General features: G+C 39.0%; 4 protein-coding genes across 8 annotated transcripts in view; 3 read left to right on the top strand and 1 right to left on the bottom strand.

Annotated features, from left to right (window-relative positions):
• The window catches only part of clstn1 (calsyntenin 1), a 54,357-nt gene extending 46,213 nt beyond the window's left edge, over nucleotides 1–8,144 (top strand). For all 4 annotated transcript variants that reach the window (XM_049580738.1, XM_049580736.1, XM_049580739.1 and 1 more), the window contains one exon: nucleotides 3,553–8,144. In XM_049580738.1, the coding sequence (XP_049436695.1) occupies nucleotides 3,553–3,747 (195 nt within the window). In that variant the 3' untranslated portion in view covers nucleotides 3,748–8,144. The remainder of the gene's footprint in view (nucleotides 1–3,552) is intronic.
• Nucleotides 8,145–11,731: 3,587 nt separating this feature from the next.
• Nucleotides 11,732–14,504, bottom strand: lzic (leucine zipper and CTNNBIP1 domain containing). Its single transcript, XM_049581089.1, has 7 exons — nucleotides 14,292–14,504; nucleotides 13,866–13,991; nucleotides 13,579–13,714; nucleotides 12,872–12,970; nucleotides 12,642–12,737; nucleotides 12,334–12,415; nucleotides 11,732–12,253 (listed from the first exon to the last, which is right to left on the bottom strand). Exons 2-7 carry the CDS (start codon nucleotides 13,964–13,966, stop codon nucleotides 12,198–12,200), a joined length of 570 nt encoding a protein of 189 aa, XP_049437046.1. The 5' UTR covers nucleotides 13,967–13,991; nucleotides 14,292–14,504; the 3' UTR covers nucleotides 11,732–12,197.
• Nucleotides 14,505–14,556: 52 nt separating this feature from the next.
• On the top strand, nucleotides 14,557–21,605 carry nmnat1 (nicotinamide nucleotide adenylyltransferase 1). The gene is made up of 5 exons (XM_049581085.1): nucleotides 14,557–14,614; nucleotides 14,972–15,111; nucleotides 16,387–16,570; nucleotides 17,872–17,996; nucleotides 20,584–21,605. The coding sequence occupies exons 2-5, from the start codon at nucleotides 14,997–14,999 to the stop codon at nucleotides 20,982–20,984; spliced, it is 825 nt and encodes a 274-aa protein (XP_049437042.1). The 5' UTR covers nucleotides 14,557–14,614; nucleotides 14,972–14,996; the 3' UTR covers nucleotides 20,985–21,605.
• Nucleotides 21,606–22,833: 1,228 nt separating this feature from the next.
• rbp7a (retinol binding protein 7a, cellular) lies at nucleotides 22,834–24,813 on the top strand. Of its 2 annotated transcripts, XM_049581087.1 has the most exons (5): nucleotides 22,834–23,285; nucleotides 23,374–23,482; nucleotides 23,763–23,941; nucleotides 24,118–24,219; nucleotides 24,331–24,813. In XM_049581087.1, exons 2-5 carry the CDS (start codon nucleotides 23,410–23,412, stop codon nucleotides 24,388–24,390), a joined length of 414 nt encoding a protein of 137 aa, XP_049437044.1. In that variant the 5' UTR covers nucleotides 22,834–23,285; nucleotides 23,374–23,409; the 3' UTR covers nucleotides 24,391–24,813. The 2 variants fall into 2 exon arrangements, with proteins under 2 accessions (XP_049437044.1, XP_049437043.1); XM_049581086.1 differs by lacking the exon at nucleotides 22,834–23,285 and having other exon boundaries at nucleotides 23,331–23,482.
• Nucleotides 24,814–24,816: the final 3 nt, after the last annotated feature.

The raw sequence follows: 24,816 nt of genomic DNA, 5'->3' as shown, positions 1-24,816 counted from the left end.
GTTGCAGCCCAGACAGCTTTTCACCTGCTAATGCTGTCTGGGTGATGCTGTGACTGTGGCCTAGTCTCTTCCCCCTAGGACGGGGGAAGAGACTTTGTTATAGATATTTATGAAGTGTTACCTCGCTAATTAAGATAAAAGAGTTGGATATCAGTAGTTGGATTATGCAGTGCAACCAGTTGGTCTTGTGAATATTTAGAGGAGTTTTCATGTCCCAGCCAATAAAGTCTCACCAATATTTTTGTCTTCCAAAAGTCTTCAGTGAAAGTTTCGAATCAGTGAGTCAGCTTGTGGGCAGGATTTAATATTTGTACAGGGGAATCGTGCCTTTTCGAGTCATACATGGGCTTGCAGCTAATTTATATTTATCTATTTTTGCTGATAGTAACAATAATCCAGCGATTAATGCCTGCCATACACCCCCACTAGTTGTTCCTCCTTTTCCACAGTACGAGAGAAACGAGACTTGTTCATGTTCTTGCGCCTCCCCAGAGTTTTCCCCATTTTTACTGTCTACCCAGTTTGCGTCTTGTTGTTTCGTGCAGGAGAAAGCTCAGCTATTCTTCACTATTTGCATGAGCTATATCTAAAATCTTAGAAGCATTTAACATGTTTGATTTTATCACAACATCAAGACGAGAAAAACACTGACTTAAGCCAGCTTGGACTGAGTTTTATGACCACATTTCAGCAAACATTCGAGATTAGTGGTGGGAAAAGTTTCATGATTTTTATTCTGATGCTGGGAATTTGTCTGTGACAGTGAAACCACTTGAAAAGTAATTTGGTGCAAGGCTGGCATAACTCATCTTACAGTATCTGAGCACCAGTTTGACAGGCAGTGTTTTACTTCCATTACTAGTGGAAAGTTTCAGGCCTGTGTCACCTCTGAACGCACTCAGCAGTAGTCAGTATTGTGCCCTGGTGCATCTGTAGCCACACCCAACACAGTGTCCTGGTGTACATCTGTATATCACTGCAGCAAGGTTAAAAGTTAAATCCCTGGAAGTCACTGAAAAGGAGATTTTAGGTGGATGGTGGATGTGCTACTGTATTTTCATTTTAAGAATTGCTGCTGCAGTATTGGCTAAAGTAGTCGGCCAAAATCCCATCACGAGTTAGAGCAGAGAAGAGCTTCACTTCAGTATTTAGTGAGCCCTCCTAGATTTGTGCAAATGTGGTCCAGATTAAACTCTGTTGTGGGAAGTGGACGGCAACAGTGATGAAGTAGTGAAATACAAACGGTCTCTCGTATAGCGTTCATTGAGAACCCAGAAAGGCTGAATTCAGAATTAGATCTTTTGTTTCTTTTGTCCTGAACATCACAAACCAGTCGGATGGGTTATCATGAGTGTGCTGTGTGCAGCTCATGTTGTTAGATGATATTTCAGTTTGGAAGCTTAAATTTAAAGTGGCCATCCACTGTAGCTGGGCTGTACGGTGTAAATCATTACCACAATATTGATAAAGATATTTTCTGATATCAGTTGGTATCATGATAAAGTCAAATGTAAACAGAATCACAAACAAGGCAATTGGCTATGTTCTGCAGTTTTGTATTAAGTGAGACCAAACTCATGTTTTCTTTAAGATATTTAGGACATTTCTGTTTTAATTAGACAGCTGGTAGTACAGAGATGACAGGAAATGAGGATAGAGAGAGAGGTAGGGAATGATGAGTGGGTCATGCCCTAAATTAAACTAAAATTTAAATAGTTTGTAGTACTGTTTTTAGACGTGTTACCTTTAAAAACAGACATTTGTAGAATAATTAACACAAATGCACTGGGAGAAAAATGCAAAACACTCAGACACTCAAAATGGTTTTTACACTGCCAGAAAATAACTTAAGACTGCATTTGGTATTTTACTCCCAATAAAACCTTGAACACAGGGTTTTACTATTTTGAATACAAGAACTTACTTACTCACCTTTTCAAGAATTACCCATCTGAAGCCTCATTCAGCATGAGACTGTTATTACCTGGGGACCTCAGGTAATTTGTAATAATTGTGGAGGCCATCTGTGATCTTAATCACATATGAATCTGCCACATCCGCAGTTTGTCTAAAAGAATTTTACTGCAAAATTACTGCCTTTATTTCACCATATACGTAGGTCATTGGATAACATTAGTCCCCAGCAAATCAGCATTTCTGTGATTTGAAATCATGTTCAGGTTTTTTTTTTTCTCTGCGCCTTTTTTTAGGGTTCCTGCAGATCCTTAAAAAGTCTTGAAATGCATGAATTTAGTAATCCAAGAATAAAGCCTTAACTAGGATGAAGATGTCTTGAATCAGTCTTTCAAAAGTCTTAAGAATGCTCAGACATGCAACATTGGATTTTATGAATCATGTGGGTTTTTTTTTTTTTTGTTTTTGTTTTTTTTTCCGGACATTGCATTGTGAATTTTCAAAATAATTGGTCACCTCTGTTTAAACAAAAAAATACAGAAAAAGAAATCACCAAATGCCTTTCACATTAACATCACACAGATCAGGATAGCAGAACCAGCAACATTGTGCTCAGAGCAGAGGATCCACTGTCTGCTAACCAGCTGTCACTGTACCCTGGACGACATGGGGAAGAGCAAATTCAATAAAAATTGGCTATTTAACCAAGATTTCGCGGCTTGGCAGGCCGTTACAAGTCAATACACATGAGGCTCAGTGTATTTTTATTTTTAAGTTTTTCAATCCCAGCACAATGGGAATCAAGGCAGTGGAATACCACATGCAAAGAGAGACACAAAATCACTAACAAACACCAGATATTTAACGGTTCTGCTCTACTGTTGTCTCCGACACAAGACAGAAAAGTTCTGTTTTATCTTACAATAAACATTTGGACAAAATTGTCCCTTATCCTAAGTAATTGATGTTTTTTTGTCTTAAATTTCATTCCAAGAGGGATTGAAAAAGTTTCAAATCTAACTTGCTCAAGCTGTAGGAACACTGTCTTTTCTGCATCTTTGCCAGTGGAGTGTCATGTTCGCTACACTGGCAATTAAAAAATGAAAGTATTGAGAGCATTTTGGGTGCAGGAGGCTCGTTTTGCTACGCAGTATCGAGACCAGTTCGTAGAATGAGTTAGCATCAAGTACTTAAGAAGGGCGAAATCTGGAAAGATGATGAGATGAATGAAATATGACGATGAGTGGCGGAATCAACACATTAAAATATCTGCTATGGTGCTGTGTAGTGTTTCTATGTTGTGTAGAGGAGCGTTACAAATGACTGTGTGCATCATATGTTGGGATAATGTGAGTAACTTTGAGTAAAATACAGACTTTGCTATCCTGTGTGAATGCGCTGCACAAAACACAGATGTGTGGGGGTAATGTCTAATTCACATGAGGTCCCCTGGTAATACTGGTCCAGAGCAAATAGGGCTTAAGAAGAATTTGTAGCAGGATGTCAAGATGTGCGTGTCACTTAATACAAAGTCAGCAGGTTTTGGTTTAAAAACGGGGGAAGCTCTACACGTGCAGGAGCAGTTTAGATCCCTCACTAACAACCCCTCCCTCTCTCCCCCTCTGTCTGTTAATGCAGACATACGAGGACCAGCACAGCAGCGAGGAGGAGGAGGAAGAGGAGGAGGAGAGCGAGGATGGAGAGGAGGAAGATGACATCACGAGCGCTGAGTCAGAGAGCAGCGAAGACGAGGAGGGCGGAGAGCCGGAGGACCAGCAGGGGGCCAGCAGACAGCAGCAGCTGGAGTGGGACGACTCCACCCTCACCTACTAAAGCAGCACACACACACTCACATATAATACTCAACACTAGCTCACACACACACACACACACACACACACCACCAACTCACACTCAGATTCTCACTGCTTCACACACACACACACACACACACACACACACACACACACCCTACAATTTCATGTCCAAGGAGCCATGATGTAAAAAAAAAAAAAAAAAAAAAAAAAGAGGAAAAAAAAAAGCAAAACAAAAATTCCCTTCAGCGTATCTATGGTCAAGGCTTTCCTGTTGTTATCTTAGTGGTGGTACTCAGTGTAGTGTAGTCATCACCAGATTGCTGATTTTTACTGTTTATTTTTTTATTTATTATATTTTAATTCCCAGGAAGACTTGGCCTACATTTGTTTTGAACTGTGTGAGGAAGCCAACCCTGCACTTTTGTTTTCTCTCAGACGTGAAGCTTTCAGACGGAGACGTTTTTTCCCCTGATGTATATTCTTTGCATAATGCTTTTAGATTTGTTTGCAGCTAATCTCACGTATAGCTTTGACTTGAGTTCTCTTGACTTGTAGTCCACAGTGAAACGAAATGATGCTTTTAACAAGTAGACCGCATTTTCTTTTTGTTTTTGTTTTTTGTTTTCTTCTTTTAGTGCATGAGGATATTTCAGAACGTCATATGTGTAGAGAAATAAATTGCTTTTTAAAGATTTTGTAAATATAAAGAAACCATGTAATTAGTCGATGTGTTAGTGAAGGCCTACTCAACGGGGTCCAATATCTAAAATGACGCAGTTCGTAATGTAGAATATTTGTGTCACACAGGCTGTAGCATGTCGCTAAATTTCCGCAAAAGCTGTTCCATCATGCTTGTACAAAAATGTCTGCTTCATGATGAGAAACCCAGGACTGTTCAGCGGAGGTTTCCATGACAAAGTGTTGTCCATTTTGTCTCTTTTTTTTTCTTTCTTTGCAAAGAGGAAAATCAATTCTGTTGCTTTCTCGTAGGCAGGACCTGTCGATGGTTTCAGCGTCATACATTGCTTTGCTTGCACAGGTGGCAACGCTCTACTCCAGGCGTCAGTGTATTTCATTCCCAGTAGATCTCACTGTTGTACAGAAGGGATTTTGTTTTTGTTCAGAGTAATCATATGAATATAGAGAAATGCTAATGCACAGTGCGACGAGAAAGTTTGTGAACGCTTCAGAATTTTCTGTATTTCTGCACAAATGTGACCTCAGTTGTGATCAGATTGTCATATAAGCCCTAAAAATACATGAAGAGAAAACAGTTAAAGAAATAACACACAAAAAATGCTTTTCGATTCTTTTTATTGAGCAAACTTATGCAAATTTTAGCCTTCTGGTTCATCCATCCATCCATCCTCTGGCCTTTAGCAAACTTGAGACAGGCAGCAAATGTTCTTCTTGCACAAACCATTCCCGTTCAGTGTTTGTCTGATGGCAGATAAATGAACATTAGAACAGAAGAACACTTTTCACATCTGTTTCGTGAGCTGTAGGAGCGGGTCAAGTACATCAAAAGTCGCAAACAAACTCCCATACACTGTCTAACTTGCAAAAATATAATTATTTGCAATGTTTCAGAGCTGCACCTTCATCAGTCACATAGTTTGTAACAATAAGAAAAATAAGGAGTGACTGTGAGTGCAGACGATCATCACGACTCATGAAGACTGACGTTTGCTAACGCGAGAGAGGCCTGTAGATGTTACCAGGGGGTTCTCAGTGACCTCCTTTATCATTGCTCTTGGAGTGAGGACAAGCACGTTGAATTTCCTCCATGTGTACGCTATCAGACTGACAGTGATTTGGTGGATTGGTGAAGGCCAAAGTCTTTTCCAGCCTGGTGACCATCAGCAACTTTTTGTCTGAGCGCTGCCGAAATCTCCTTCAGTTGAGGCGTGACGCACTTCCACAAACCTGTATGGTGAAGGCCAGAATTTGCTAGTGAAGACACAGGTTTAGATTTTTTTAATAGGGCAGGGGCTGCTAAACTCACACTGGATTGCCCTCCCATTGATTAAAACAACTGACTCCAGTGCAATTTTGTATTAACTGGTAATCCTAGAGGCTCATGTACTTGTTCCAATGTTGCCAAATAAATAAATGAAGAAGATTTTTTTTTTGTATCATTTGTTAAACAGGGTCCCCTTTATTTAGTTTTAGGACTTTAATTAAGATCTGATCACATTATATGTCACATTTATGCAGAAATACAGAAAACTCTAAAGGCTTCACAAACTGTCCAGCAGCACTGTGCAGGCTGACATTTCGTGTGGAACGGTACAAACACTCGGCCAGCAGGTACTGTAGTGCTGTTGATCTTGAAATATGGGCACTAACGTTTCTGCCAGTGTGTGTGGACAAGTGGAGAGATTTCCTCAGCAGCTTTAAAAGCCTTTTCGTCCGTATCGCGGCCCTGCTGTGCTGACAAAAGTAGGCAGGAAAAAACCCTTCAAACTACTGAAAGAGCAGATTTATGGCAGACGGAGCTTTAGTGGAGCCTGGCTGAATGGTGCAGTCGCTGGCATTGTTTTTGGGGGAGAGGAATTAAATGAAAGTACTTTTCAGGATTGCTATGTTGCAAGTTTATTTTCCATGGCACAGCTATTTAACCTGAAATAATAAAACATATATTGGATGCATTTTTAAACTGGTTTCCTATCGCAAAATATAGTAGTTGCAGGAATTACAGCTGCATAGTTCACAAAAGGAAAACACTTTCGAAATGAATCTTCTTGTTCGAATCTTAAAATGAAATATTTTTTTTGCCATAGACCACTAGATTTTATTGTACATGGAACTGTACTGTAGAGTTGTTCTAAGATATTTGTTTACATTTGGTAAACTTATTTTCCTTCTGGTATTAGTATAAAGCTTATTATACAATTGATTGGGAAAATGTGTCCAACCTCTATCTCCTCTCAGACACTGTTGTCCGTCACTGTTGTATATATCTTTCACAGAAACCAGACACAAACATACCTTCACACTTAACTACTTAGTGTTTGTCTCATGTTTTTGGTTACCAAGTTAAACCTGCGTTAATTAAAGTAGATCAGAGAATGCGGCATTATCGGGATTAGAAACATTGGTGTTTTGAGTCTCATATTTTGCATGCAAATCTATTTTCAGAGGCCAAAATTGAATTCAGAAACACATTCAAGAGACAGTTTCCAGGCTGCTTTTGAGGGTTTGAGTTGTGTATTTGTTCGCTTCAATTAATTTATAATTTTAAGAGGGCTGTGGTGGAAACGTAGGGAACAGTCTCCCCTCCATGATGACTTGGACTTTTTAATAAAAAGGGGGCCAGGTCTGAGCCGGCTGAGATGGGAGTGCCTTTTTCCGATCATAGCGCAATTAGCAGGTCTAACAAAGAAAAATAAAAAAACACTCATCCATGCTCTTATTTGTGGCAATCTTTGTTTGTTTCTTTGTATTTGTTTAATGCTAGGTTTCTTACAGAGCTGGGGATTACATTTTGTTTCAGTTTGTTGTAACAGTAGTCCACTGCTAGTTTTATTAAAAGTGAAGAAAAAAAACCCGTTTTACATAGATGTCATGTGTCCATGTTGATGTGTAGAGGAAGTAGATCCATATTGTCTCTTCTATAGATATTGTACTAAATCATTGACGGAATTCACCTTTAAAAAGATGTACAGTACATTATGAAATTGCTTTGGCAGCATACATGGGTATACTGTTAACTGAGCTATTTGTGTATAGTGGAAGGTAACTTTGAACAGTGTCCTATTGCCTGAGTTGTTGGGAAATGATTTTTGAGGGCAGCATGAAATTCACAAGAACCAGAGTAAAAAGCCTGTCGGAGTTCTCCGTTTCATTAACGTCAAACACTAAATGTCCACGTTTCATCTGCAGTTTTAAAGTATAATACCATGGGTCACCGATATGTGCACGCTGACTCTTGGGTCAAGTCTCCACAGTGACTCCACCATCTCCAGTTTTCTGGGTTTAATGCTTTCTGATCAGCCCCCCTGAGCTAAGTGTACGTTGGTTGAATTGAATGTCACTGCCTAACAAACTGAAATGCAGCCAAACTGTAATAACACTAAGATTTAAGGGGAATTTACTTTGCATGAACCACAAGTTTGTGTACGTTCCATTTGGGGTTGTGAGACCGGAGTGAGAAAGGAGACGTGACACACTACTGATTCTCAGATCGTCTGTTTCACACGTTCACAACACTCCAGATATATATATTTTTTTCTTTTATTTTTCTTTTCAAAATGTGCTCAAAATGGAAGGTGACGATGTTTTTCGGAAGGTTTGAATACTTCCTTTGTGCTTGTTGGAGCTGCTCTCACTTTTCTACCAATTGGAAGGCAAATTGTAGTGAAGTTGATGCTTGCTCGTAAACAAAATAAAGGATGATGAGATGGGGTATAACTTCTGTCTGCTCTTGTTTTTCTTCAGTCATCACTCACACTGAGTATCACCAGTGCAGACTTGGTGCAGGTGGCAGCACACGCCCTGAGCTGTGCTGCCGAAAGTGTTTTAAATCTTGAGCGCTGGCGTCCTCTGGTGGTGAAAGTGAGACTATCAAACAGCCCAAAAGTAAAAGATGAAACAGAATTCACAAACAGATCAAATGAGTACATAAAACAAACACCATTGATTTTTTTACTCACAAACAAGGCTTCAAAGCTCAATATCAGTTATGACTGATTATGTAAACATCTTGACATTAAAGGGACAGTTCACCTTAAAATCAAAAATCCATATTCTTCCTCCTACCTGTGGTGTTATTTATCAGTTTGGATTGTTTTGATGTGAGTTGCAGAGTGCTGGAGATATCGGCAGTCGAGATCTCTGACTTCTCTCCAGTGTAATGGAACTAAATAGCACTTGTGGTACTCAAAGTGCCAAATGACAAACTCAGCATCAATGTCTCTTTCCAGAAATCATGACGCGGTTACTCAAGATAATCCAAAGACCTTGTTGTGAGCAGTTTCATGCAGGAACTATTTTCTTCCTACTGAACTTCACCTACAAATTGTATCACTGCACAGAAGGAAGTGTGCATCTACTCACGGACGAGAGGCTCATGCTTGTGACAGTGATGTCGTTTAACATTAGTAGAGTGCTGCAGAAATGAGTCTTAAAACTTGTAAATGAGTTAGCACTCCCAGTTCCCTTTTCTCAAAGTCAGGGAGTTTTTGGTTAGATGCCTGAAATAGTCTGTGGTTAACAACAAGGGCTCGACAAGGTCTGTGGATTATTTTGAGTAACCAGGTCATGATTTCGTGAAAGAGGCATTGATGTTGAATTGGGGGTTTTTTTTATGTATTTTTTGGCACTTTGAGTACCACAAGCCGAGTGCCATCTAGTTCCATTATACTGGAGGGAAGTCAGACATGTCTACGGTTGACATCTCCAACACTCTGCAACTCACACACAATCTAGATATATAAACAGCACTACAGGTAAGAGAAGAAATATGTATTTTTGATTTTGGGGTGAACTGTCCCTTTAAGTTCTAAATAGGTTCATCTAGTCAAACTTAAAATATCAATAGATGTTGTAGCTGATTACTGCAAATGTCTAACTACAGTTGTCATGATTATAATGCCTGATAAAGCTTGAAAGAAACACCTGACAACATATAAATATCCATAAACTAACAAGGTGTCATGTCCATCTTCTCAAATGTGTCAACATCGTCTAGTTTACTCACCATTTTCAAGATGATCCTGTGATTCTTTCTAAAGTGAAAATTTGCTTTATAAAAAGCGCTCCAGTACACCTCGATCACGCTCATGTCTAGCGACTGCAGAGGTGTTACTTTATTCAATCCTGTTCATCCTTTTTTTATTTGTAACTCTTTATCATTTCACAAAGTGAGGACGCCACAAACAACATCACAGGCTGCATCTGCTGCTGTAAAGTGCCCTCATGTTCATTAACTGCTGAACGTCCACACAGACTATTAACCAAATTGAACCAAACTGAATGGCTCTCATGAGATGGAGGCTGAAACCACCACAAGACACTCGGCAACATTTGACAGATGGCGACTAATCCGCCCGGTGTATTTCTGATCATACTGCAGGCACACTGGTCAGACACTCATCTGATCATGCTTTCACAGTCCAGACTGGTGCTCATTTCACCTAGTTATGCATCTTAATACGATGTTTGCACTGCATGAATGTTTCCACACAGGCTAATGAAGAGTGTATTGTGTTGGGACAGAGAGATTTTAATCTGAGGAAGAGGCCACACTTGTGTACCTGTAACTGCACCTGCTCTGCTAGTTTCCATCTCTTCCTGTCAGAGAGCCAGGGGCCGATTATAAGACAATGGGCCCCTGGGGACAGATATGCAAAAGGCCCCACCACCTCTCCTACACAGGAGCAAGACACACACACACTTTATGATGTTTGCCTCTTTTGTTGTTGTTTAGCATGCCATTTGTTCTTATCCACCTTTTAGCTGTTTTGTGTCTCTGTGGTAATGTTGTGTTTCTCTCAGGTCATATTGTGTCATTTGGTCATTTTGTGTTTCTTTGTGGTTGTCTTGCAGGTTCTTGTAGCTTCTTGTGCGTTCTTGTGGTCCTCTTGAGTTTTTTCCTGGTTGGTGTGTGTTAATTCAAGTGACATTGTGCAGGTGAAGGCCAGGGGGGCCCCTGGACCTGTGCCCGGTTGGCCCATTCAGTAATCTATCCATGCAGAGAGCTGTGACTTGTTACTGCTGTCTCCCTTTTGTCAATATCATATTTTGCACGTTAATTATTTTAGATTTTTTCAACAATTATAAATCCTTTGTGTCTGATAATAGTCTAATAATAATCATCATCTTTATTACGGACTCAAATGGTCCACACACACATACACACAACCATTACATACATTTAAAATACATCATTAAAAATAAAAAAAATAATATAAAAATATATACTTTCATATAAGTAATTCATCACTGTTTGTTCAAAAAGATATCTCTATATCTGTATCTCTCTCTCTCTCTCTCTCTCTATATATATACACATATATATATATATTCTATACTAAGATGGGTTTGTAGATATTTGGTAATTAATATTATAAACATATACAAGGGTTATTTTTGTGTGACAAAGTTAACTCTTTGAAACCTGGAGCAACATCACTTTTCTTATGCTGCTTTCAGATGCCTTTCGCAGATATTTAAACCCTTGAACCCTGGGTATGTTGGTGCAATTTCTTACAAAACCATGGGGGAAAAGGCAATGAGCAACTTGGTAAGAAATGTTTCACAAATTGCACAAAAAAAAGCTATGGAAAAAAGCTAGAGAAGAACTATATTCATTTTCATTATTATTATTTATTTAAAATAATTTTACAGAATTATTAGCTCTTTTCCCAGGTCATTTGTTTATTTGTTTGTTCTTAACTTTTTTCTCCGTCCTTCGGTTTTTTGTTTGTTTGTTTGTTTGTTTTACTAATTTTCTTGTTTTTAATTAATTAAAACTTTTTTTTTTTTTTAAATTTCTTTAGTGTTTAATTTTCTTTCTTTTTTTTACCAGTTTCTTGCTCATTTTTGGGGGGTAATTTTGGTGCTCATTGCCTTCTCCCCATGTTTTTGAAAGATGCCAAGCCAAATTGCTCAGGTTTTATAGGGTTAAATGGCAATAATAATGGTTTAAGGTATAGGTTTATCTATATAAGGAGGCTGTCTGTTTCATTTCACTCAACAAATTATGGAGATGGGGTGGGATTTAATACGTTTACACTTCCTCCCACTCCTTTTCAAATGTGTGAATCAAAGTAACTGTAGTAACTATATTAACAATTGCATTAATTGTAAATATTACTTTCTTTCTGTGTGCGTTTGTATGTTCATCTTTTTTTTTTTTAAATGTTCAAAATATCAGTATCAATGTATAGTTTGATTGCATTGAAAACCCGCACTGACAGGTCATATTTGTTTTAACTGACATCCTGCTGCATACTGTATAATGTGTGTACACTGCATACAAACAGACTGACTCATGGTTCTGTCTTTGTAGTGTATTTTAGTCACTTCCAAATCTCCACACTTCTGTAAACACACTTTGATTCAAATAAAATGACATCTTGAATATTTGCAGCACTCATACAGGAAATCAACAATTTTAAAAACAACAACACTGTTGAATTTTCAGTTTTAGGACAGCTGCAACCCAACAAGAAATACAGCACAAATCACATCAGAGTATTTCTCTTGAACTGCCTGGACGATCATTTACATTCAGGTACACGTCTTTATATTCAACAAATCACATGCTCGTACCTATAATACAACTTTACACACATCTGGACACATAAAAGACATTTACAAAAGTTGAGGGTTATAAAACAATACTGTTAAAAAGTGTTAGCATCTATATCAACGCCTAGAAGTGCACTGGTTATTTACAAAATCAATTGGCACATTTCTCTCTTGGTAAGACAGAGTTAAAATTAACATTTTGTAGAATTATTATGTCTTAGGTTTCACACCAGAGCTAGCTAAAGCCAGAATTTTGTCTTCTGAGCCTGAAAAAGAAGAAAAACCAGGTAAATATGAATGTTTATCCAGTATCTTGCATATACTGAAATCCTGTGTTTATTCTCACCTAAGTTTGCCGTCACTTTTTCAAACTGGCTCAGAGTAGCTGTGGCATTTTCAACAAGAAAAGTCTCATCCTCCGGAGTGAGCTGTCCACAAACAAAAACAACGCACAGTTAATTCAAGCTTTGACCAGACAATTAAGTTTAAATGTTACAACTCATTCTGAAATTAGATTTAGGCCTGTTGTAGCAACTGCTCCGTCAGCCTAGTGACAGCGACTAAAATAAGTTGTGTGGACTCATGAGCACAAGCCTCTGAATCAGCCATGAACCCATGGAAAAACATCACATCTCCGCTGTGAGCGTTCCTCACCTTCTCTCCAAGTTTTCTCAAGGCCGTGAGGATTTCCAGTTTCTGCTGCATGTACACATCCCGCGACAGTTTCCCCACCATGACATCTCGGTCCATCTGCGCAGAAAATCACACACGAGTTGAGCAATACACAGATAAACACAAAGGAGTGATTGAGCAGTTGGATTAAACATATACAACGGTGCATTCAGCAAACAACAGGATCATATCATTGGCACTGCACTACAAACCTCTGCTAGTCTGGTTCTCAGCTGGCCTGGCTGCTTCTTGGCAAAGAGTCGGATCACCTCTGGGGTTTTGAAAGCTTGGCTGATGGCAGCCTGGATTGCCTGATGGAGACAGAAACATCGGACGAATTGTCACATTTCACAAATCACTTTTTGAACTAGATTAGTTTAATGTCCATATGGTATTAAAGTCACCCTTAATACACAGTACTTGCACATTATCCATTGATTGTCCCCAAAGAAAAGGGAATATCAAAATAGGATCTCCTCTTTGTCCAGCTTATTTCTCCTAGACTGAGCGCAGTATAACATTGTCTGAGAAATAGCCCTCCTCCTAGCTCAGTCTGATCCTAGTTTGAGATAATGAAATGCTCTTTTTGCCTCTCTCACTGCGGTTACCTTTATTTGTCCAAAATAATCACCTCTTGAGATAACAGCAAGATTCAAGAGAAATGTGACTGTCTTAAAAATGGTCATGCACAATTCCAGACATTTGTCTCAGTGATCAAACCCAAGGCTCAACTCTGTATTTTATTTGTCATGAGAGTTAAGAAACGTCTGAGAAGCCTATGAGCACAGCAAAATAACTCCTGCTGATTTATTGTGTTGCTCCTCATTTCTCCTAAGGGGGGGGGTTGGGAGAAACAGATCAGGATTTAGTACAATGAAAAGACTATTGTGAGCTGCAAAATTGTCATCTGGGTCCATACTAGCTGCATTCCACTGAGTTCATCCACAAGTGTCATGTCTCCTGTCATGATCTTCTTCAGGGAGTCGTTGAATTCACTCAGCTGCTCCAAGGTTTCCTTCTTTGTCTCCTCATACTCTTCCTCATCCAGCTCTTCTCTGGAGTAAACAAAGAAAGGATGCTATGATATGTAGAAGCACTTTCTGGCTTAGACTATTTCATTACCTGCCAGTTCTAACTATAATGTGGCAGCTCAGTAAAGAGCCTTTAGTGTAACTGAATTATTTAATGAGTATCTCTATAATGCACCTGCATTCCTCCAGATCCTGAAGCTGCTGCATCAGTCTGTCAAGTTGCTCTTCCATGTTTTGCCTCAATTTTCCAGTTTCTGATTTCCCGCGAGAAGCCATCCTTCATTAAAATCTTATTTCCAACCTTTGGAGAGCGCAAAGCAGAATAAAACAGTCAACAAATATGACATCTACTTGGCAGTATCACCTTACTGTGGCATAAACAACTTAAAGTCGACTTAGCATGCTATTTAGACTTCATCAATAAGCCGTTTTTGGAGCTAACGTTACAACAGGACTGTTCAACATGTAACTAGATGTCAATTATATTGATAAACCGCGGACACATATATTCGCTGGAAGCCCAGACTAACACTACTCTTAACACTTCAAGTTGTTTAGTTAGCTAAATAGCTAGCTAGCATGCTAACAGAAAACACCTCACCGGGACTCGCTTTGTCAACAGTTGTAAATCAGTCCTGCGGTGAATTTGATATCTGCACCAGCTTGATGAATGTGCAATAAAATTAACTAAATCATTGAACAGGAATTCCTCGGGAAATTAGTACTTTTAAGAAGGGTTACAAAATATTCGTCGAGGCGCTTGTAGCTTGTGGCTTTGTGATTGTGAATGCACCCTGGGAGAGTGGGTGCGGCTCTCTACTTCCTGGTCCATTCTGTCCAATCAGATGTCTGGATTTTAATATAACGTCCAAACAGGGAACAGGTGACACATTAGCCCCACAGAGCCGCCGACTGCCGCTGCTGGTAGCACAACGCTTGTTTACTTATTTTAACCTGTCAGGAAACGTCTAAACTCAGTGTTGACTTAATGTTTTGTTTGCTTTAGAATCCTGTACGTTTATCATGATGGCAACGGGCATACTAGTGTTGCCTGGTTGCAGATAAAGCTAACGTTAGCTACAGTTTATATTAGGCTAGCTAACGGTAAATTATGCTAGCTAAAGCACAATATAGTTTTCATTGAACGTGTGTAACTCCTGTCACATTGTCAGTCAGTCTGTTATACCGGGTACAGAGCTTCCTCTCAGATGTCAGAGAGCCAGAGGGATATTTGTCAGCTAGCCTAGCTAAATATAATCTTTGTTTTCTTTGTTGTTGTAGTGTCAACACAGCCCCAATATGAGGCATGGATGATCACAATTTAACCAAAGTGGTCCTGCTGGCCTGCGGGTCCTTCAACCCCATCACCAACATGCACCTGAGGATGTTTGAACTGGCTCGAGATCATCTGGAGGACACAGGTGGAGTGAGATGAGAAATAGAGACCATGTAGAAATCTGAAAGTAGTCAGATCATTTACTTCATGCAATAAGTAGATCTACCCCAATATATCCATTACATCATGTCCTGCAGTCATATATTTTTACTCAAGTAAAAATAGAGTTGGGTGATATGGAGAAAATCCAATATGAAAGTATTTTTGAGCAAATATCTTGATATCAATATTGTGACAATATTGTAGGGTTGACTATTTGTACATTTAGAAAATATTTACACAATGAGATTTTTGATAAATGGCCATCAGTAATGTGGAAAAAATGAAAAAGTGGGTAAAGACAAATAATACAACAGGTAGAACAGTCTGGTAAGTTTCATCACTTTACTGTAGTGCAGCCTTTAAAATAGGAAAAGACAGCATTTGTGATAATATAATATCCAAAATCTAAGACAAAATCTAGTCTCATATTAGGTATGAAATGAAATAACGCTTTCTTAAGCAGAATGTCTGCTGTCAGAGTTACAGCAACATACAGTATATACTACATTATCAGATTATTATTATTATCGATGCATACATGTGTAAGAATTTCTGATATTGTAGCTGGTCATGGTTGAGCTCATTTCACACACTTATGTGCTGTTTCTTGGTAATTTTATTAACTTTTACAGCCTTGTTTTTGCATATATGTAAAGTAACTAGTAAATACAGCTGACAAACAAATGTAGTGTTGTAACAAGTACCTTATATCCCTCTGAAACATAGTTGAATAAATATGTTAAATAGGAGAAAATGGAAATACCAAAGAACCTCAAAATTGTAGACAAGCACTGCACTTGAGTCGAGTTATACTGTGTTTCACCACTGCTAGATTCAACAGGAAGCAAGATAATCTGTTAAATCTGTCTGTTAGTAAGAGCGTAAAACAAGGAATGAGTCTTTGAATTCATCATATGAATTTAGAGTCACGTGTTTTACCTTTATTTACTGGTTTGATACAAAGAACAAATAATACAAAAGAGACAAAAATAAGGTAAAGCAAAAGGAACTCACATCTCAAAAGAGTTAGTTTCGTAACCAGGTAAATAAAACATTTACATTTTTAGGAGTCTACCTCTAGTTCTTTTATTCTAGATTTAAAAACAACAGCATATTTCATGCTGAGGGTGCAGAATACATAAATGCCCCTTTCCAACTTTCAACTTTTAATGTGTGGATAAAACAAATTAACAGTGTCCTGTATCAGCTGTGCCATTACTATGAACCATCTGTTAACACCACTTCTTTAATGTCTAAGGTCAGTACAGGGTGGTGAAAGGCATCATCTCTCCAGTGGGTGATGGCTACAAGAAGAAGGGTTTGATCGAGGCCTGCCACCGCCTGGAGATGGCCAGATTGTCCACAGAAAACTCAGACTGGATCACAGTAGATTCCTGGGAGAGTATGCAGCCAGATTGGGTGGAGACAGCTAAAGTCATTCGGTAAGTTGATAGTAATGTCCTGTTCATTGCAGACAAGTTTTTATTATAGGTGTAAGGAAATCCGTGTGTCCTTGTTGCTGTATAGTGAATGTACCTCAACTCACCCATTCATTAAGTTCTAACATAACCACAGTAGGTAGTAATGACTGTTTAACAAGTCACTTACAAGCAGCCCCTTTAACAGTTTAGGATTTGTGTAAGTGATGTATGGTGGCAGTAAGTGGTGTCTTAGTGATGTTAGCTGAATTCTCTAGACGTTCTAGACGTTCTTTAGTCATGTCATCTGTGCTGTTCATACACATAGTGCATAAAAACCCTGCAGCTGTTCAGTGTCTCACAGTGTTTCATTTCACTCCATATATGAATCACTTTAAATCCATCATCACTCATGTATTTAAAGGTTAATGTTTTCTATTAAACTTCAGACCTGATATGTGACATAATTACAGCTGACAGTTTTTTTTGTCCCAGTGTGGCAAGATGGATCTAAAGTTGTTGAAAAAAGGAACTATGTTGCAAAAAAACTGGGCAATTTCCAGTTCTTGAAAAGTTTGTTAATTGCATAAATACATTTAGAAACGTACTTTTGGTGCTTTCAGTTGCATTTCATCACACAGGTTCTAACTTGATGCACTATGATTATTATAAGAATCACTGAATACTGCCCAGAAGTTTGTTTACCAAACTAGAAATTAAAGCTTGGATGAAGTCAAAATAAAATATTGAAGTCAGAAGAACAGACTGAAAGTATCACTAACAAAGACACACAGCTGATTTTTAAATGTTCATGATGAAGTGCTCATAACTGTGGATTCAAATGTTTCATCAATACTACATTTAATTCTGTAGACTACTGAGGAGAACAGCTATTACCTGTGGAATTTTGTAAACAACAAAATAATCTCTGAGGTTATATTTTCATCATTTGATGTTTTATAAAGTTTCGTTGTTTGATGATGGTAAAAAAAAAATCTGAAAAGTATCTAAACTGCAGTTTCACAAGGCATTTTACAGGAAACAAATAGGAAGTTGTAAAGAAAAGTAGAATTTTGATAATAAATGTAGTTTGCACGAAGAGAACTCTATTTTAGGTGGTGAATAAGATAAATATTAGGTGCAAAGCATAATCACAACACCTGTTTGATTTCCCAAAAGCCTGCTCCATATTGAGCAGAAGTGTGTCGGCTGTAAACTGACTGTTGTATTGCCAGTATGACCAATACTGGCTAACACTGTACGCAGTGCATGTACCTCTACCTTCATCTTTTGATGCTATATTTATCTTGTCTGTATCCACCTAGGCATCATTATGATGAGCTGCTTGCAGCAGAGCAGAACAACGATGATGTGGACACGGTCAAGTACGCAAAAAAGAGACGCATAGAGGAGAATTTTACTGAGGGTTCATCTCATCACAAAAGGAGAGGTATGCCATGTACGATTATGTAACTTAAGTATTGTTCTTTTCAGCTCCTCCCTTTTCTAATCCCTGATTTCAGACGGGTCTGAGCCTGCCTGCACTGTATGCATGGTGTATTGTATTCACTTTAACCTATAAAACAAGGGACAATTGGTGTGTGATGGGTGACACCCAGTCACACCACCATAAAGACAGGTGTGAGACAGCAAGAGATGAGCCTCAGTGCATTAGTGACGCAGACACTACTGACAGCATTCCTCACATTAGTGACAAGTTTAAACCATGTGAATCTGCCATGTAGCTGCACTGCACAGGGTTATATACATGAGCAGGAGGAGTGCACACTGTCCTAAATCATACTGTTATTGACACTTGATTACATTATTTTTTAAAAGAGTCTGCAGAGCACTGATTAGCTGCAGAACTGTAAATCACTTGATTATAGCTGAAGTGGTTTACCAGCATTGCCTGCAAACAGAGTGCAATGAGCTCCATCATAACTGAACTAAATTAGACAGGCTACATCAGCTTTTACTGAAATATATAGGGTTGCAGTGGGAACCGGTTTCAAGGTCTACGGTCATTTGATAATTGACGATTGTCATACTGTGTACATTTGCTTATCTACAATACTGAAAAAGAAATGCAACTGAACAGAGAATGTCATCTTTATTTTAGTTATTTTCAAAAGCGAGATTTTTCAAACATACTTCCATTAAGGAATTGTTTTAAGTAAGATAATAATGGGGCGGCACGGTGGTGTGGTGGTTAGCACTCTCGCCTCACAGCTCCCACGCCCGGTTCGATCCCGGGCGTGGGAGCCCTTCTGTGCGGAGTTTGCATGTTCTCCCCGTGTCAGCGTGGGTTCTCTCCGGGCACTCCGGCTTCCTCCCACAGTCCAAAGACATGCAGATTGGGGACTAGGTTAATTGGTGACTCTAAATTGTCCATAGGTGTGAATGTGAGCGTGAATGGTTGTTTGTCTCTATGTGTCAGCCCTGCGATAGGGTCCAGGGTGTACCCTGCCTCTCGCCCGATGTCAGCTGGGATAGGCTCCAGCCCCCCCACGACCCTCAAGAGGATGAAGCGGTTAGAAGATGAATGAATGAATGAAGATAATAATGATAATTCTGTAATACCATGATACTGTGAAACCGCTGTTTTACAGAGATAGAGCTATTTGTTAAAGAGAAAGATCCTTTCTGTCAAACCCGAAACAGCCCTAAACTGCTATCGCCAAATCCACCAGACTCCATTTAAATAAACAGTAATTTTAGCGTGTGTAGAGCTGGTATAGTTTCACTTCTAAATGGGTGAATTAAGAGTTTATTTTAATCAAACCAGAGTTTAGTTTAGTTTATTTTGGTCATTTTCCAACTGATAATATACAAATGTACTGGTAGATAGACAATACATAAACATTAGATAAATGCTTTTTAGCATTATAAAACAAAACAAAACGGGACCAAAAATGTGTAGGCTGAAGCCGTAGCTTATTACACCTACCCTTTTAACATTCTTAGTTTTATCAGCTCCCTTTAAATGATACAGAGCAATAAGACACTGACTAAACTAAGTATATAGACATTATATAGGCCTAATGTCTACCCAAATATCCCAAACACATTTCATGTATCCTTTGGTGTTCATACTTCAGTTTTATATTTGTTAATCATCTTGTGTTTAAATATTTTTTTTAAATCTAATGTGTGTATTACATACTTTAATTTCTGTTTCTAACCCATTCCACAAATTTAGCTTTATTTTACATTTGTTCTGCTCTTCGTTTTTGTGAACATATTCTTCCCTCTCAGTTCATACTGGCATTCTCTTATTTGAAACAACCTCTGGATACAGTTTGGTAACATGCTGTTGTATGCTCTGTACATTAGTGATGCTATTTTAAAATCTACAAGGTCACTAAATTTGAGTGCCTGTGAATTTATGAATAATTTATTTGTCGGTTCGCAGTAATCGGCGCTGTTTATGATTCTGATGGTTCTCTTCTGAAGCAAATAAATCGGATTTGTGATTGTTATATGTTTTTCCCCAAACCTCCACAGCTGGTGATTCTTAGAACAGTGGAAGGACAAACCCAGACAGCTTTTGGGATTTTAATTTTTATTTGTGTTGACTTAGAATGACGTGTGTTTTACAGTGATAAAATTAGTACATATCAAAATGGTCTGGTGGTTTTGCTAATGATTTCAGGGCTGTTACTGGTTAAACAAAAAGATCTTCCTCTTTGATCTTCCTCTGTATGAATCCTTGTCATAATTTTGTCTCACACTTGGAATAACAATCTGAGCCTGTCAGTGGCAAAACAAACAGTTTTAGTGGACGTAAAGTGATGGTGCACGCATGCCCCGAGTGTTTACATTGCAGCTTGTTTCGCTGCTGCCATCTGCAGCACTCTCACTCAATACTGCACCACTTTCAAAAACTGTTGTTCCCATTAGTCAGTTAGAAACAAAAATATGGTAAAAAGGGTCCAGGTTGAAAAAACCAAACTTACCCTTTAAAGCACTCAGTAACTTTGTTAAGACAGAAACCAGTCTCATTGTGATACACTCTTTTCTTTCTTTGTGCCCAGATGGTCCTCAGCTCATGTTGCTGTGTGGGGCTGATGTCCTGGAGTCCTTTGGCGTCCCCAACCTGTGGAAGCAGGAGGATATCGCTGAGATCGTTGGCCACTACGGTTTGGTTTGCATCACCCGCAGCGGCAACGACCCCCACAAATTCATCAACCAATCAGACATACTGTGGAAGCATCGCAAGAACATCCACGTGGTCCACGAGTGGGTGACCAACGAGATCTCAGCCACTCACGTGCGCCGGTCGCTGCGTCGACGTCGGAGCGTCAGGTACCTGCTGCCAGATGCCGTGCTTTATTACATACAAGAGCACGGCCTCTACAGCGCCGAGAGCGAGCAGAAAAATGCAGAGGTGGTTCTAGCTCCCCTTCAGCGATACACAGCTGCCTCCTCGAGCTGAGAAAGTTTACTGCTGCAGAAACACAGATGAAAGCTGTCCACACTGAGTGCTGTGCGTTTACTGTGATCTAAAGCATTTTATACACAGTTCAGTTTATTTAAGCTTCCACCAGTGCCTACTACACAGAACAGTCTTTTCTAGCAATGTGTGCAAGTTTTTTAGATATTTCTGAGTGAAATGATTTAGAGTTATAACACTCAAAATACTTTTTGTGTGTGTGGGAAAAGTATAAAAGCTAAGAACAGAATAACTGAGCAGAGTTCAACCAGCTAGGAGTTCATACAAATGTTGTTGCTGCTGCAGAAACAAATCTGATCTGTGATTATTTAACTAAGGATTCACAAATGGTGTGTGATGTAGTCAGCATACAGTGTGTCTGCTGTTTCATGAAATACAACTAGAACAAACTGATGTTACTCTTTTTACTTGCTTTACCTCAGTGCTTCAGCAGACTCTCTCTCAACTCCTCACATTTTGTACCTAGGGTAGGATTTGTTCATGCACTCCGTAGGCAAAGCACGCAATACAATTTCAACGTGTTTATTTAATGCTGCAGGTTTGAAAGTGAAAGTGTGATTTGTATTGGCTGGAAATAGAATAAACAACCATCTTTGTTTTCCACTGTGGGATCTTTTCATTGCTGTTACAATGGTATTTTCACACAGATAAGAAACGACAAACATCCTCAGTTCAGGAAGTGCCAAACTGACACCTTCTCTGTTTGGTTAAAATGCTGTTTGTTTGTCAGCGGGGGTTCAATTGTCTTTCACGTCATCATCACTGACAGAAACATGTGAGCTGAAATAACAAAATGTAGCAAACTAAAGACTCCTTGTGATAGCAGCTTGTTTAAATAAAGGTGTAACTGATTAGATCACATTAGTATCAGAGTTGGTGCCTTTTATTGTTGGAGTGATGGTATTAGATTATATTAGCTGAATATGGTATTCAATCTTAAAAGCAAAGTTAGTGTTAACTGACTGTGGTTAATTCTTATTACATCTCAGAGTCATGTTTATCTTCTAACAGTTAATTCTGCATCAGGCAGATGTGTGGACTCGAGTCACATGACTTGAACTCAAGTTACATATTTGATGACTTTGACTTGACAAATTCAAAAATGACTTGTAGATCCACTTTGACTTTTAAACACCAGTGACTTGTGACTTCACTGGGACTTGAGCCTTTTGACTTGGAAATACTTGATAACCTTTCCCTGAGCTGGAAGTTTAAAAAGTGTGTTGTTTAAAACGTGTGCCACGAATCAGTTCATTTCCCGAATCAATTAATGTTAACGCTATTCATACCCAGCAAGTCGGCATTTAATTCCCCAGATCCACTTTGTTTCCAGCAGCATCCAATTAAGTTGTAGGAGAGAACCATAATTAAAATGATCCAGAGATAATTACATTCATGTACAAAAACTACACAGTAGTCAATAAATAACAAAGTGCTGTATGTTAAAGGTGCTGGTTAAAAGTTACAGTGGGTGATGCAACATCTTCAAACAGACTTGTTTTAACAAATAAAGAATTCAGGATTTTTATAAATGTAATAATATTATCACTCTTGTTAAAATGGCATTACATTGGGTGAGGAGAGCATTATGACTTGTTTAGAACTCGAAACTCTTGGTCGACTTGGTCCCACCTCTGGCGTCAGGTGTCTGTGATAGAGTTTATTCACGTGTTTAATTCTGGGTATGAAACAACATTAACCAAGTTTTTCTGCATTGCATCTTGAGCTGTTGTTTTGCTGCTAAGTTGAAGTCACGGGGATGAAAAAGTCCCTCAGTGTTTGGACAAGCTCCATCGTCTGTCAAAAGTGGAGGTGCGTCAATTCCTTTCACGCAGCATACCAGAGTATAACCATAAATGTCAGTATTATTTTCGTCATTGCATAGATAAGTGTGCCATTTTAATGTAGGTCATCTTTATAAAGACAGGACGTGAGTGATACAGATATCACTAACCTCAGAGACAAATCATATCAATTTAAATGTGAATATCAAGTATTTCAGAATTGAGTTACTATATTTACTGTTTCTTGTGATGTGAAGAAAATACCAGACAAGAAGAATCATCAATCTTTCTAATGTTAAGATCAACAAATTTTCCTTGTGTTTATGTGCATGTGTGTGCATAACATGCGACACACAATTCTGCAGGGTGTATTACTCAGTGGACTGCGCGGTGAGACCAGTCTGACATGTATGTCTTCTACTCCACATCCTGGCACTGATGCAAGCATGTCCTCGGGACAGCGAATGAGATAAAGGCACGCCTCCCTTCATACCTCCAGGTCTTTCAAAAACCTGCATTTTCCCAGCCTTTTGTCAGAGCTCCTTGTCAGCCCTGCAGATTGATGATCGGATTTTATTCACACACAGCTCTCAGACGGAGGAACAACCGAAAAGGTTATCAAAATGCCAGCCAGCCTCTGTGGAACATGGGACATGATCAGCAGTGTCAACTTAGAGGGCTACATGATTGCACTGGGTAAGTCTTTAAAGCAGGTTTTACTCCAACAGTGCTCTCAGATATTAAATCTCTATTGAGGATCTCTTGAGGTGTCTGCATTTATATTGGTCTTACTTAAATTATGCAGTGAATTGCATGCAGATATAGCACAAGGAGTGAAATAGTTTTCCACATTAAGCTGTGTTGTTGCAGCTATTTATGGTATGCATGGGACTGTGTGTTTGTAACCTGTGGCTGAGTTTGTCCCCCAGTTTCGCTGTCTGTACACTCAAGAAAAACACTTCCTCCACCGTTCCAGGTATAAGCCGAATGGTGCGAAAGATTGCTGTGAAGCTGAGGATGAGGAAGGTGATTGAGCAGCAGGGGGACCAGTTCATTATCAAAACTATCAGCACCTTCCGAAACTACACCATCGCCTTCAGAGTGGGTGAGGAGTTTGAGGAGTTCACCCAGGGACTTGACAGCAGACATGTCAAGGTGAGGATACATGGACGATGGATGGCAGAGAATTATGTATTCAAAGTGATTGCAGGCATAATTAATGATTGCAGGTGTTTTGTAGATCATGTGACATGTTTGTTGTTTTATTTGGGTAGCTGAACCTGTTCTGTGTTGTGATTTACACCCTCTTTCCTCCTCTGTGATCTGTGCAGTCACTGGTGATATGGGAGGGGAATAAACTGGTATGTGAGCAGACTGGGGAGAAGAAGAATCGGGGCTGGGCTCACTGGATTGAAGACGACAAGCTGCATCTGGTAATAATATTAATATGGAAGATTTAATATTTTAAATAACACAAATACTTTTTAATAACATTTTATTTAACGTCATGATTAATAAATGTTTCTGTGACCTGTTGCCCTCAGGAGCTGTACTGTGAAGGGGAAGTCTGCAAGCAGGTTTTTAAGAAAAATGTGAGCGAGTGAAGAGGAAATAAGGTTGTATTTCTGGAGAAGTTACTCTGTGATGAGAGGCATCATGTGCTGGATCCATTACTGTAAAACTGTGAATAACAAAACCATGCTTAAAGTTAAGTTTGTGGTATACTCTCTGTAATGGGACATCAACACTCAGTCTAAGCTTTCCTGTCAGGGTATGGATTTATACCACTAGATGGCATCATTGCATTATATTTGTCAGATACTTACTGGTCTGACTGTTGTTTTTACAGTCTATGGTCTGTAGCTGAGTGGTGCTGGGCCTCAGAAGTCTGTTTTTGGCTCTTTTAAACTGGCTTGAGACTCAGTGCGGGCTCTGTTTGGTGTAAACTTTTTGTATCCTTTACATCTATTACCTGATGGGACAAATTTTTAATACCACATTTTCTTTGCACTGGCTTGTGCTGTCCATGT

Source organism: Epinephelus fuscoguttatus, linkage group LG7 (genome assembly GCF_011397635.1).
Source record: "Epinephelus fuscoguttatus linkage group LG7, E.fuscoguttatus.final_Chr_v1".
NCBI classification, from domain to species: domain Eukaryota; kingdom Metazoa; phylum Chordata; class Actinopteri; order Perciformes; family Serranidae; genus Epinephelus; species Epinephelus fuscoguttatus.
Note: the sequence above shows the minus strand (reverse complement) of the source record. Positions and strands in the feature narration are given on the sequence as shown.

Bases quoted from the DNA above. Each gene is read 5' to 3' on its own strand.
- lzic (XM_049581089.1), bottom strand. From the start codon at position 13,966: ATGGCTTCTCGCGGGAAATCAGAAACTGGAAAATTGAGGCAAAACATG. The intron at 12,971-13,578 runs GTATGGACCCAG...TGTCTCCATCAG, and splicing joins AACTCAGTGGAATGCAGCTA to GCAATCCAGGCTGCCATCAG. The intron at 12,416-12,641 runs GTGAGGAACGCT...GTTTGTGGACAG, and splicing joins TGAGAAAACTTGGAGAGAAG to CTCACTCCGGAGGATGAGAC.
- nmnat1 (XM_049581085.1), top strand. From the start codon at position 14,997: ATGGATGATCACAATTTAACCAAAGTGGTCCTGCTGGCCTGCGGGTCC. The intron at 16,571-17,871 runs GTAAGTTGATAG...GTATCCACCTAG, and splicing joins GAGACAGCTAAAGTCATTCG to GCATCATTATGATGAGCTGC. The intron at 17,997-20,583 runs GTATGCCATGTA...CTTTGTGCCCAG, and splicing joins ATCTCATCACAAAAGGAGAG to ATGGTCCTCAGCTCATGTTG.
- rbp7a (XM_049581087.1), top strand. From the start codon at position 23,410: ATGCCAGCCAGCCTCTGTGGAACATGGGACATGATCAGCAGTGTCAAC. The intron at 23,942-24,117 runs GTGAGGATACAT...TGATCTGTGCAG, and splicing joins TTGACAGCAGACATGTCAAG to TCACTGGTGATATGGGAGGG. The intron at 24,220-24,330 runs GTAATAATATTA...TGTTGCCCTCAG, and splicing joins AAGACGACAAGCTGCATCTG to GAGCTGTACTGTGAAGGGGA.